This window comes from Parasteatoda tepidariorum, chromosome 10 (assembly GCF_043381705.1).
Source record: "Parasteatoda tepidariorum isolate YZ-2023 chromosome 10, CAS_Ptep_4.0, whole genome shotgun sequence".
Taxonomy (NCBI): Eukaryota; Metazoa; Arthropoda; class Arachnida; order Araneae; family Theridiidae; genus Parasteatoda; species Parasteatoda tepidariorum.
The window spans coordinates 58737197-58751393 of NC_092213.1; the positions used below are offsets into that span (position 1 = coordinate 58737197).

General features: G+C 28.3%; 1 protein-coding gene across 3 annotated transcripts in view; it reads right to left on the reverse strand.

Annotated features, from left to right (window-relative positions):
• The window catches only part of LOC107436126 (CAP-D2 condensin subunit), a 53217-nt gene that overhangs the window by 14316 nt on the left and 24704 nt on the right, over nucleotides 1-14197 (reverse strand). For all 3 annotated transcript variants that reach the window (XM_071186777.1, XM_071186778.1, XM_071186779.1), the window contains 7 exons: nucleotides 11794-11905; nucleotides 10474-10670; nucleotides 7897-8147; nucleotides 4688-4769; nucleotides 4478-4608; nucleotides 2065-2197; nucleotides 1433-1520 (listed from right to left, as the gene is read on the reverse strand). In XM_071186777.1, the coding sequence (XP_071042878.1) occupies nucleotides 1433-1520; nucleotides 2065-2197; nucleotides 4478-4608; nucleotides 4688-4769; nucleotides 7897-8147; nucleotides 10474-10670; nucleotides 11794-11905 (994 nt within the window). The remainder of the gene's footprint in view (nucleotides 1-1432; nucleotides 1521-2064; nucleotides 2198-4477; nucleotides 4609-4687; nucleotides 4770-7896; nucleotides 8148-10473; nucleotides 10671-11793; nucleotides 11906-14197) is intronic.

The window sequence follows — 14197 nt, forward strand, 5'->3', positions numbered from 1 at the left end:
AATTTAAAAACATGTTAGGTGAATATATGCATAGACAAATATTTTTCTTTTTATTAAGAAAATAATTATACTTTTTTATTAACATTACAGTTGTTAACAGTTGACAGTTAACAGTTGTTAACAGTTAACAGTTCTGTTAACATTACAGTTGTGACAAGCTAAGATAACAAATTATAGGTATCAGGAAAATAAGCTGTTACAATTAAACAAATGTATGAAGAGAATCTGGTGTCAAACATTATAACGCTAATTAAGAAAAAAAAAAGAAATGAAGTCCAGGAATTAAAGCTATTATTTATATCTATCAATTTTAAAATAAGTTAGAAAAGTCACAATGTAGAAATTAAATTGGAAACAATAAATATGCAATATACAACTAAATATTAGTAAACAGAGAAAAATTTAAATTTTTAAACTAACTTTAAAAATTAAATTACAAGAATTATTTTAAATGAACTACAATGACATCTACCTGATTGAAAAAAAAAATGAAAAGTGAAATAGTATTTAGAATACTATTCGAAATTAGATATTACATTAATGATAAGAAGTATGCTTAATGTGTTGAACCATAGGTTAATGGAGATAAATCTTGTTGTATTTCTTGTATGTTTCCAAAGGCATTTATTTTTTTTTCAAAAATAAAAATCATTTGATTAAGATGATTGCAATTAGATTGATTTAAATCAACAAACCATGAAACAGTTGCATCCCTGCCATTTTTCAAACAAAGAAAATTCAGCCATACATTTATAGCTGTGCACTAAGACATAGATAGTTTGTAAACATGATACAAATAATAATGTTTTTAGTTTATTTGGAAATTTGGTTGTAATATAAACCAAGCTATTTCTTTTTACCTTGTGCAATTGATCATGTTTTTCACTAGTGAAATTAGTTTATTTTTTTCACATAGGATTTATACAAAATTTATGACTAAGAACAGGATTTCAATGACGTTTGCATTTTTGAATTTAAAAAAAAAATTTTTTTTAGATTTTATTTTTATTATTTCTTTAGCTTTGGGTCATTTTTATTACATTAAATGCAAAATTTTTCTTAACATTTTACATTATAATTCACAATACCACCAATCAATCAGGTTAACCCATGCTTTGACATGAATGAATGTAATTTTAAAGAGGAAAAAATTGTTTAAGTTTAACATTTTTACTTAAATAATAGGACACGTTTTGCATTTATGAGGAATTTGTTTGCATTTTTAAGGGTATTTATATGGTTTTTTAGGTCATAAAAATATGACTGTCATTTATGAATTTTTTACTCATTTAAAAGGAGACATGTTAGAGTGGATAAGAAATATTGTCCACCGAGAGAACAATGAATAAAGGTTATTGACAAGATTCTTTATTTTATGCAAAATAATATTATTAAATTATAATATAATTGACTTTTAAACACTACTACTTACCTTCAATCAAAAGATGTTTAATTTTTTCAGCAATTATATGATCTTTTGGAAATCGAATTTCTAAATCAGATGGACGAATTGAGTCAAACTAAAAAAAGAAAAGAACAAAATTTAACATTTGAATAAAAATTCTTTTTAATAGTTTTTGTGTTCATTTCATTGTGCAGCATTCGACCAAGCAGTGAGAACAATGCTGCAGAATGCAGCAAGATCTAATTAAAGTTGTGGAATGGTAAATTCAGATAAGCTGCTTGCAAAAGGTAGTTAGTTCAAAAATATAAAATATATGTGATGTAGAAACTGTTTGCATTAAAAATATGAAGTTTATTTTGATTGAAAATTAAGATTCACATTAGTAATTTAACTAAGAACTGGAAAAAAAAATAGCAATTAAAAAAAAAAAAATTCAGTTTTGCTATATTCACACAAATAGAAAATTAAATTAATAAGAAAATTTAAAAACATGTTAGGTGATTTTTTTCTTGTCTAAACTTTGATTTAAACCAGCTCAAATGTGATGAAGTTACATGGGAAAAGAATTCAACGTCCTTTCTCTATTTCGCTGTATTATAGTTAAAACATTTAAAACAAAATATTCACAGAACATAAAATTAACACACAGAGACATTTACCTTTCCTCTTTTATTCTTGTTGATTTGTTTTAGCACCTTTAATGAATGCATGGCTATTAGAAAGCTGTTTTCAGGATGTAATCCCCTTTCGACAATAGCATTCATATTTTGCAACACAAAACTAGGATTTACACTGTTAAAACAAAATATTCAAAAAATTAAATTCAAATTGACAAAAAACACCATTCTAACTTAAAGGTTCATTAAAAAGGAATATAAGTTTTAAAGTGTTATGATTTGTACATTAAACACATAAAAAAAAAAAACACATTTTCATGAAAAGCAATTTAGAGTCATTTTTTCATATAATTCTTATATTTTTAAAATTTCTATTTATTAAGAAAAGTCAACTTTATATCTGTTATACTAACCTTTAGAAATATTTTATCAAAATCCTACCCAAATTGGTAGTTTTAAACAAAGGAATAGACAAAGTTATAGAATTAGAGAAAATAGGTACATATAATAGATTTATTTTGGTATAATAAGAAAAATGTTTCAATATTTTTTCCTTTACAGAAATTATGTCTAGTGGTGTAAATAATAATGATTTGATTTCTGATTAAAATGTACTCCTTTAACAAGAAATCATAAAATAAAAAGAAACATTAATTAAAACTAATTAAAGAGCTATTGTTTCTCTAGTTAAAGATATTCAAAGGTAGTGGTGAGGTATGACATCAATGTAGTGTATACACGTGTTACTGATGTGGGTATGTATATATGGTATATATATACATACATGCAGGGTAGGGGTTTTGGACGTCCTAAACTGGTTCTGGACAGGACACGTGGGTTTTACTGTCTTAAACTGGGTAAAACTGTCCTAAACTGGGTAAAACTGTCCTAAACTGGGTTAAACTGTCTTAAAGTGCCCAAAACCTTGAACTTTGGTAAAATGTAAAAATTCTATAGGTGTAACCATTGTACACATAATAATTACATGTATCAATAAATATTTGATATTTTTTATACAATTTACTATAACTTATTAAAAGAAAATAATATAATAGGAAAAAGTTTATAATTTTTGAAGTTTCACAATTCATTGAACAACAAAAGTGAATAACTAATCCTTTAAATATAAATATGCTTTTAACACTGATAAATAATATTTTTGCATAAGGATAAATATGGCAATATTAAAAAATAATAATTTTTCTTAAAAAAAAAATACTAAATTTGTTCAAATATTAACCTTTTATTTTTCACAATATTTTTTTTTAAAAAATGTTATAATTCCTGCATCACAAGATGATAAAAAAGACATATATTTTTTAAAAAAAATGTTTTTTAAATATAAATATATCAGTTTAAATTGAAAATACAAAATAACTGAAAAATGTATTAACAGTTTTAGAGGGCATAACATCAGTTTCAGTTACTGACACTGGTGATGTATCACCACTATGCTAAAAGAATTGAACATGAATGAAATAAAAGTATTATTGAATAGTACTATAGATAAATAAACCTGTTTATGACAAACCAAGCACTTAGTCCCTAATATTTTAACCTGTATGGGAGGCCAAACTTCAGTTATGTATTACTGAATGAGAGGACCAATTGAACTTGATTACTGATTAATCTTACTTTGTTTAAATTAAAGAGTCAAACAATATTAATAAAACATTATACTTTTAAAAACAAATATTCTCTTGTATATTTAAGTATCAATATGTTATTAGTTCTATGTTTATTTTACCTCTTAAATATTGTTCAGTCAAAATTNAAATAAAAAGAAACATTAATTAAAACTAATTAAAGAGCTATTGTTTCTCTAGTTGAAGATATTCAAAGGTAGTGGCGAGGTATGACATCAATGGTAGTGTATACACGTGCTACTGATGTGGGTATGTATATATGGTATATATATATACATACATGCATATGTGGTTAATATATATAGTGTGCATATGGTATGTATATGTTACTGGGGCTCCTCCCGTCATTCAGGGCTACAGGCATCCAGCCTATTTTTCCTTACTCCATCATCTTCTTTTGCCAAGTTTTTCTTTTATNCTTGCCAACCCTGTGCATATGGTATGTATATGTTACTGGGGCTCCTCCCGTCATTCAGGGCTACAGGCATCCAGCCTATTTTTCCATACTCCATCATCCTCTTTTGCCAAGTTTTTCTTTTATTGTAGTGATGTTTGCTCTTTCAAAATTTAAAAATTATGTCAAAAAATTTTGCATTTCCAATTTTCTTCAGTGCGTATACAATAAATAAAAAATATACTTTGTTCAATAATTTGAATTTTTTAATAGTAGCAAAACTTTACTAATACTACCACTTATGAACATAACTTATGAATGTGTTTTATCAGAATATGATGGTAGAACAATTTTTCAAAAAGTTAATTTATTTTTTATTACACAGAACAAATAGTATGTGGTAAGAAACACTAACCTTGCTATCATGCCTAACAATATCAGAATAGATACTTTTTCTTCATCAGAAGAATCAGAATTCACAAAGTTTGTCCAAAGTATGCTCGACATGGAGGCAGGGATTTCGCCAAGAGCACAAAAGTGTTGCACCTAAATCAAAATACAGAAAAACTTTTCATTTAAATTTTATTTCACTTTTATACACTCAGAGTACAATGACATTACTTACAAAAGCTTCTAAATTAACCAAGTCATCCATAGTTGCATTCCTTAACATGAGTAACAGGTTCTTGGCTATGTTTGCAACATCTCTAAGAGGTAAAAATAGCATTTAGAAATTTTGGAGTTCATTACCAGAAAATGTACAGGGTGACACAGGAAAATGGAAATTCATGTAATTAAAAACATAGTTTGTACTAATAAATACTAGAAAAAATATTTTAAAGAAATAGAAGTTTATGTATACAGTATGCCATTTATGTTTTCATGTGAAAAATCACATATTGGCTTTTATATTTTTAAGATGAGATGGGAAATGCATATCCCCCGACCTAGTCTAGTTTTTAACCCCTTAACTGCCGCGGGCGTATATAGACGTCTCGGCCAGACGATGCGTTAACTGCCGCAGGCGTATATATACACTTTCCCGAAGTATGATGCTTTGCATAGCGCTGCTATAAATAGAACTACACCCCCTACTTCAGAATGCAGTAAAATGACCTTGAAAGTGTTTGCTTTCCGAATGTATTACTAATTTCGGAGGAGGGGAAATGGGAAAAGGATGTTATGAAAAAGTGATATCGTATTAATCGCTTGTATGTATTTATTTGAGTAAGGTCGGGTTTATTCTTTTTTTCACTTTCGTTTCCCGTAGGTATTTGGTGCTTTTTATTCCTTCCATCAACGTCTTCAAAGAAAAATGCATTGCGAAAATGTGCTGTTTGTTCAAGAAAAAAAAAAATTCACCGTGAATCCCGCTATCAGTGCGATGAATGTGATGTTGGTTTATGTGTCCAACCATGTTTCAGGATTTATCATACAACAGCTAAGTTTTAACATCTTTTATATTGTATTTTTATTATTTAATTTAAATTTTGTATTTTCTTTCTTTCCTTTTTCTTGTCTTGTAAAAGTAAACTGTTTTTAAATTGCAAAGCGTGCATCATTTTACCCCACCAAAACACCGCGNTGATGTCAATTCCCATGCTTATTAAAAAAAACAAAAAAAAAAAAACTCCAATTGACATAGGATACTAGCCAACATTTAAAACTAGCATGAGCGAAACGTTATGAAAAATTTAATGAAGTGAATTAGAATTAATGAAACTGAATGAATGTATAATGCATATTACATTAGCGTGAATTTTAAAATTTAGTGAATATACCTAATTTTCACCAAGCGTAATTTTTAAATCGCATTTATACGAATCTAGATATACTATATGTGAATCAAAATTATAAGAAAGGTAAAGTCTTGAAGATTGCGTAAATCACGTAGCACAGTGTGTGATTTGTACATTAAAGTGGAATTGTGGCAAATGTTTTTTTTAAATCGGAATATGAATAGCAAATGATAGAAAACGCACAAACTAACAAGACATAAATCAAAATGTGAGATACATAAATCACTTTAATGTGAATTCTGCGAGATTAGCTAATAGTTTTCATGTGAATAGTGATCATTATGATGTAAATAGCAATTTGTGATTCGAAAGGTTCTTAATATAGAACAGCTATGTGTAATCCTTAAATCATTTTGATAAGAATTGTTGGCAGTAATTCTTAAATTTCTCTTTTATGAATCGCAATGTGATTTGTAAACTACTAGAAAGAGAATTGTGAGGCATGATTCTGAAATTACTTAAATACGCATCACGTTATATATTTCAGAAATAACTTTAATTGAAATCATGATATGTGATTGATAAATCACTTAATGGGAATCATGATGTGTGAATTATAAAATACATTAATATGAATACTGATGAGTAATTTGCAAATCGATATGTGATTCCTTAATCACTTTCAGTTAAACCACAATTCGTAGAACCTTTTATATGAATTCTGATCTGTATATCAAGAATTAGTTTAATGTGAATCACGATGCTTATTCATAATCAATGAAACCTGTAGTATCAAATTTTATTCATTAGCAGTAAAACCTAAATGTAAAAATTTGATTAAATGATATCGTACGTAAATTAAAAGAACAAATAGGATAACAATATTAACCTGTCGTAATAATTTCAAATCAATTAAACACTATAGATCACTCGCAAACTAATGACTACAAAACCTAAAATTTGCTAGAAATTTCAGCTTTCAAAACATCAGAGAGATAAACAATAATTTGGTTTGAAAAATCCAGGAGAAAAAAATTTTGCATCTTCTTTAAAACTCCTTTTCACTTCAAGTATTAAAAATTGCATCAATCTTAATTTCAATAATTTTTTTACTACTTTTTTGAAGAAAAATTAGTAGTATTTTAATACCTAAAAAATCAAGTACTTTTCAAGTACCCTATGGCAGAATTCAAGGACTTTACAGGGCCCTGATTTTTTTAAAACCAAATTCAAGGACTTTCAAGGTTTTTCAAGTACCGTGGGAACCCTGGATGGGAAATGCATATCCCCCGACCTAGTCTAGTTTTTAACCCCTTAACTGCCTCTGGCGTATATATACGTCTCGGTCAGAGGATGAATTAACTGCAGCAGGCATACATATACGCTTTCCCGAAGTACGCTGCTTTGCATTGCGCTGCTATAAATAGAACTACACCCCCTACTTCAGAATGCAGTAAAATGACGCAGAGAGTGTTTGCTTTGCGAATGTATTACTAATTTCGGAGGAGGGGGAATGGGAAAAGGATGTTATAGAAAAGTGATATCGTATTAATCGCTTGTGTGTATTTATTTGAGTAAGGTCGGGTTTATTCTTTTTTCACTTTCGTTTCCTGTAGGTATTTGGTGCTTTTTATTCTTTCCATCAACGTCTTCAAAGAAAAATGCATTGCGAAAATGTGCTGTTTGTTCAAGAAAAAAAAATCTTCGTGAATCCCGCTATCAGTGCGATGAATCTTATGTTGGTTTATGTATCTAATCATGTTTCAGGATTAATCATACAACAGCTAAGTTTTAACATCTTTTATATTGTATTTTTATTATTTAATTTAAATTTTGTATTTTCTTTCTTTCCTTTTTCTTGTCTTGTAAAAGTAAACTGTTTTTAAATTGTAAAGCGTGGATCGTTTCCCCCCACCAAAACACCGTGTAAGAAAGTGCACTTGAGCGAAAAATGGTGGCACTGGGGAGTGAATCATGTTAATTTTAATCGGCAGTTAAGGGCTCTGTTTTCTATGTTTTTGTGGACATGTCAAAAACAGCACATAAATTTGAAGGTCAGAAGATGTGAATAGTATCTAAAGAGATAACAACAAACCTCTTTTCTTCTACTTCTGTGAGATACAGAGCTTTAAATGCTTTCAAAGCTGCATCTCTAATAGGCAACTCAATCGACCACACTAAATTCAGTATTTCCCGAACACCAGCTTCTAATCCATTCACTAGGCTGCCAGATGCTGTAGTCAGGAACTCTATAGCTTCTAATACATCAGTTTGGGTAGATGAGTGAAGCAGAGTACATATAGGTTGAACTACACCGTGAATAACCTCTGCAAAATTCAAGGTGTTCTAAAAATAAAATAAAAACACATCAATTCCAAAACCACAAAGTCACTTTACAACAAACAAATAATATATTAAAAATAAAATGAAATAAAGTTTTTAAAATATATCTTTATTTTTAAGTGAATTCAAACAGAAAATAATTTTATTCCTATCACAATTAAAATGAAAAATGTGGGGAACTGAACATCCCTCTCGAAGGACATGGGGGGAATTTTCAATGAAGATAGAAGTGATAGATATGTTTGATAAAAATTTGAATACAAAGTTCCGATTATCAGAGTTTCTGCTTAAATCTAGCAATCAAATATTTCAAGGATTTTTGTGCTCTAGTTTAATTTTTGCTTTCAAAACTACCGCCGAAAAAAAAACAACTTAACTTCAACTACCAAACACCGAGGAAATCGAAATCCAAAAACTTCATCCAATGAAATTATTGCTAATATCGTCAATAATGAAAATGAATCTAGCAAAGATGATTAAGACAGTGATGATGAAAATCAACAAATAAATATCTCTCATACAGATGGACTAAAAGCCATTGAAAGTGCTATTGAATGTATCGAACAACAAAAGGCGACACAAGCCTTCCTGTTATCACAAAAAAAGTGGTGAAACATTGCTGCAGGAAAGTGCCAAAGTAACGTAAAACAAAAAACGATTAAGGACTTTCTGAAGTAAAAACTCTTCAATTCTCTTAAAGTATACTCTTTAAGTGTTTTTAAGTAAACTTTTTAATTATAATATGAAGTGTATGTGGTGTACTCGAATAAATTTTGCAATTGCTTTAACCGAGTGTTTCCCAAGCTATCCATATTAATTCAGATAATCGGGACTCTATGGTACTTGTTTGCTTCTTTTTCATCTACTTGAAAACTTCAGTTTTCTTCTAACAGTAACTAATAAAGACAAGAAACTAAAAAGTTTTGTGCCTGTCAGTTTATGTTATAAAGTGATCAAAAATGTAGTTTGAGATAAAAGATAAATTTTGCTTACAAGACTTAATTGTAACTTACATTGTCTTCAGGCAGAAGTTGAAATTTAAGCACTTCAGTTGGTCGGAAAACTTATTATAATTCTAACTTATTTCATTCTAATTTATTAGAGATTTTTTTCTGTGCTGTTCATTGTGTATTATGTTTAACCCTGTTTGTAGCCATTTAGAAATGATTGAAATTAGTATTGCCATAAGGCACAAAGCTTCTATTATCAAAATTTGATTTTCTAACTAGTGGAAAATGGTCTAAATGTCAGTAGCAAGAACACATTGTCACAAAAAAGGCGAGTTAATAAAAATAAACACTCTCTTATAATTAAAAATAAATAATTTCAAAATTAAAATGTAGGAGCTTATTAAAGTAGAATAATTTTAGAATTGAAAGCAGTGTTTTATAATTAATAAGAGCAAATTTATGTATTAAAATATCTTGCTTTTTTATTTCAGTGATATTAATTTTTAATTATTAGCTATTTTACAAAAATTGTAACAATATATTTTTAACTATTTTCTTTCCTGCTATTTTCCTACGGAGATTGATTTATATTTTTGCGACGGTTTTATTAATTTGTCATTCAAAGATTTCATTTTATTTATTCTCCAATAGGCTTTTCTTATTGATATAATTTATGAGGGTTGGCAGTTTTTTTTTATAATTTTAATCCCCCCTTTTGTCATTCATAATACTGGAATAGAGGTCATTCTTTTACAAAGTTTATTGATTTAACTAAAAGATAAAATTCATAGATCTTTCCAATGCAAGTTGAGGGCAACATTTGGTGTCTCAGATTAATAATTAAGGAAGGGCTTTGGATCAGAGCACCACTCCTTATTTGGAGATGCTATTTTTTTCTTCTTCCTCATTGGACAAGAGAATTTTTGTTACCTTATGTGAATTTTGCTAATTTGTGTGATTCAAAAATGTTTAAGATCTCCTACAGTAATGTGAAAAGTTTCGAGTAGCAAGGATACAGTGAATATGTGATCAGGAAATCAAACAGTGTTATAAAACAAGCCAATAAAAAAAAGATTATTTACCTTGGATAAAAAATAATTTTTCCAAAAAAGAATAAATCTATTTGAATTTAGAATGCAGCATAATAATATTAAATAATTTAATTACAAATATTACAATACAAAACTAGAAGCATAGTACAAATCTGTTTATTTCTAAAAAACTTAGAAAATAAAAAGATAAAACTAATTTTGAATATTGGAAAAACTTTACGAGTGTCAGCATCTAGATAAAAAATTGCAAGTCTATAAAGGTTCAAAAATTGTTGCATTAATTTAATTAATTGAAAAATTCCTAACCAAAATTTAGAAATCAAATACCTTTAAGTATGCTACTAGAGCTTGTTTCTCCAAAATATCTGAATTATCCGTGGACGTCTTTTCCTGATTTTGCTCAGCATCACCCAATACCATTGCTTCATTTTCATTTTCTTCAGTGTTGCCTGAATTTTCTTTAGCTTTTTGTGAATCACCTTCCTCATCAGAGTCATCAAAAATTAAAGCTTTTTCTTTCTCTCCTATAAAATAAAGTTTTCAATTTTTAATTTTATTTATTAAAACTTTTTATTAGGTAACAAATCTGGAGCTTCTTTTCTTGTGCATGCACATCAGAGAAAATAAGTGATTGTTGTTTAAAGGTTTTCTGGCTAGAAAACTCAAAGATTTTGGTAATGAAATTCGATTGACCTACTCAGAGAACTTAGCCTCCTGATGCTAGACTCAGATAGAGATAAAACTATTTCGTAAAAATAAAACCTGTAATATAGCTGGGCAGTTTAACAAATTTCTTGCTAAGGTGGTTTGGTGTAAATAGGACAAACAAAATGTTATCATAAAAAACATGAAATACAAATACTAATCGCTCTGCTCAACATAATTGGACTTTCAATCATTTTGAGTCTTAATATACTAAAATCATTTAACATTTTTCTCCTGACATTTTTATGTTGCCACTGACCTAGAACTTCTAGTATTATTTTCCTAATTTTTAAAATTTTAATAATTTAGCTAATGGTTTTTCTAGCATCCCTTTTTCTTCTAATAATGTATACATTTTGATACCTCTGGTGTTCTCAGTCCCACACTTTATTTATTTATTATTTTTTGTTGTTTGATTAACTTTTTCAATCTTTTTCTCCCTTCCTCGATCTTGCAATTTTCTTCTACCCCTTAATGTTTCTCTCTTTCATTTCACAACAATAGTGAATTTGTTATTATTTAACATGAGAAAACATTTCATTCAGAAATTATTAATTTGATAATAGAAGTATTCTAAATGAATAAGGAATACGATAAATATTGAATTTATGAATTATAGAGTCATATACATAAGAGAAAAGAACAATGGAAAAAGAAATCAAAGATTGAATTGTTTTGAGTTTAATTAGCAAACAAATAATAATGAAAGAGACACAGAAAGTGAAAAAAAATGTCAAATAATAATAATAATTGCAAATCCATTTTTGACAAAAAATTTTCAAATAATTTTAACATCTTATTTTTATTAACAAATTTTAAGAAAAATTATTTTTTAAGTATTAAAAATAGAAAAAAAAATATTTCAGAAAAAAAAAGATAGGAGAGATAAAAATCACAGTAACTTAATTAATTACTTTAACCACAGCAACACAGTATTTATACCTTGAGGCTCATCATCATCAGAATCATCAAATATGACTGGTCTTGATTTTTCCATATCTTTAAGATTTTGGGATTCTTTCTGATAACTCTCTTTTAAAACAGACAATGGAATCTGGAAGAATGTACACAGTCAAACATTTGATGAAAGAACACAGTCACATTACTTTTCAATTAATGTCACCTTTTTAAAATTTCCACAAATCATTTTGAAGCAATACTACAAAAATATTTATTAAGAACTTAATTAAAAAGCATAATCTAACATAAGAACATGAGAATTTGAATTATTTGTAAATGATTTAATGAATAAAAAAAAGCTATAAATTTCTATGATATACAAAAAAATGTAATAAGTTATATGCAAAACTATCTCTAGGATAAAAGAAAAAAAAAAACAACATAATTTAATTATAAAATTTTCTATAATTAATATAAGCCTGCAAAATTTCTGAACAAAATTCAAATTGATACTACACTGAAGAGCCAAAAAAAACTGGTATACCTGCCTAATATCCTGCAGGGCCCCCGCGAGCACGCAGAAGTGCCGCAACACGACGTGGCATGGATTCGATCAATGTGAAGTAGTGCTGGAGATAATTGACACCACTCATGGCACTCTTCTGAATTTAGACACTTCCGCTGGCCACCAAAATCCCCAGACATGAACATTATTGAACGTATTTGGGATGCCTTGCAACGTGATGTTCAGAAGATATCCACACCCCCTCTTACTCCCATTGGTTTATAGACAGCCCTGCAGGATTCATGCTGTCAATTATCTTCAGCACTACTTCACACATTGATCGAATCCATGCCACGTTGTGTTGCGGCACATCTGCATGCTCGTGGGGGCCCTACACGATATTAGGCAGGCATACCAGTTTTTTTGGCTCTTCAGTGTATTAACTAGTGTTTTTTTCTTAACTTTTAATTTTAAAAAGTTTTCAATGTCGTTATTTAAAAACAGTTTTAGAGCAAATGAGTAAGAAACAAAAATAGTTTAATTATGATTCATGCCAACCTCATAATCGTAGTAAGATAAGTAAAATACTGTATATAAATACATTGATCGAATCCATGCCACGTCATGTTGCAGCACATCTGCATGCTCGCGGGGGCCCTACACGATATTAGGCTGGTATACCAGTTTTTTTGGCTCTTCAGTGTATTAACTAGTGTTTTTTTCTTAACTTTTAATTTTAAAAAGTTTTCAATGTCGTTATTTAAGAACAGTTTTAGAACAAATGAGTAAGAAACAAAAATAGTTTAATTATGATTCATGCCAACCTTATAATCGTAATAAGATAAGTAAAATACTGTATATACACAGTTCACTACATGTAAATTATTAGTGAAAAAATTAATTTTGAAGGAATTAGGGATCATTGCTGTGAAAAATAAATGTTTATTTTTAGCAGCTGTAATAACATATGAAACTCTAATTCAAGCTTTTCTTTTAGCTTAGCATAATTTAGCATAACAAAATAGAACATATTCCATAGCATTTTATTTTCAAATTTGTATTTAATTCCCTAATAACCCATTTCTTAATGAAAATAACAATTAACTTAGTTTTTGATATGGTTGCATAAAGGGTATTTTAAATTCTCATTTCAGTTATTTCTTTGACTACTAATATCTTAAATACACATAAGGGCGACCTTTGTGCTGAAATACAAAGTAAGGTAAAACAACATTTAAGAGCACAAAAAATACATGAAATGCATTTCATATATTTTTTGTGCTCTTAAACGTTGTTTTACTTTACTTTGTACTAATATCTTAGTATAAATATCCATATTTTTCCTGCTTGCTATATTTTCGGAACTTCTTTCCGATTTTTATGTTCACTTAAATATTTAAAATGGATAATCTATTATATTTGTTTCCCTCCATCGGTTTGATATACAATAAACTGCTAATAGTGTATCTCTTTCTGTACTCTTGAAGGCAATTGTTCTAGCGTTTTGAATCCCTACTGATTGAAGGGATAGGGCTCGGATCTTTTTCTCGGTTCCTCTGATAACAAAAAATTATATGCACCATTAATTTTAAATTTTCTATGTTAAAAAAAGGAGGACTAATATTATTTATTAAATTTCAAATTGGAGTTCAATTGAAAATTGTTATATCAGGACAACAGTATTAAAATATGAAATTCACTATTCTAAGGGTAGGATAGAGTAGTAAAAAACTTTGCTAAAAAATATGAATACTTTAATATCAATTCGCAAAGATACCAATTTGTAATAAAGCCTTTTTGTAATTGCAAAGCTATTTTTCATTTATTTCTCATAGCAAGGGAGTTGATTTTTCATAGAAACATTAAAATGCAAAATTTAATATTAAAGTGAAGTCAGTAACTTTCTTTTAAGTAGACAATAAAAATAAAATGTATTTATAC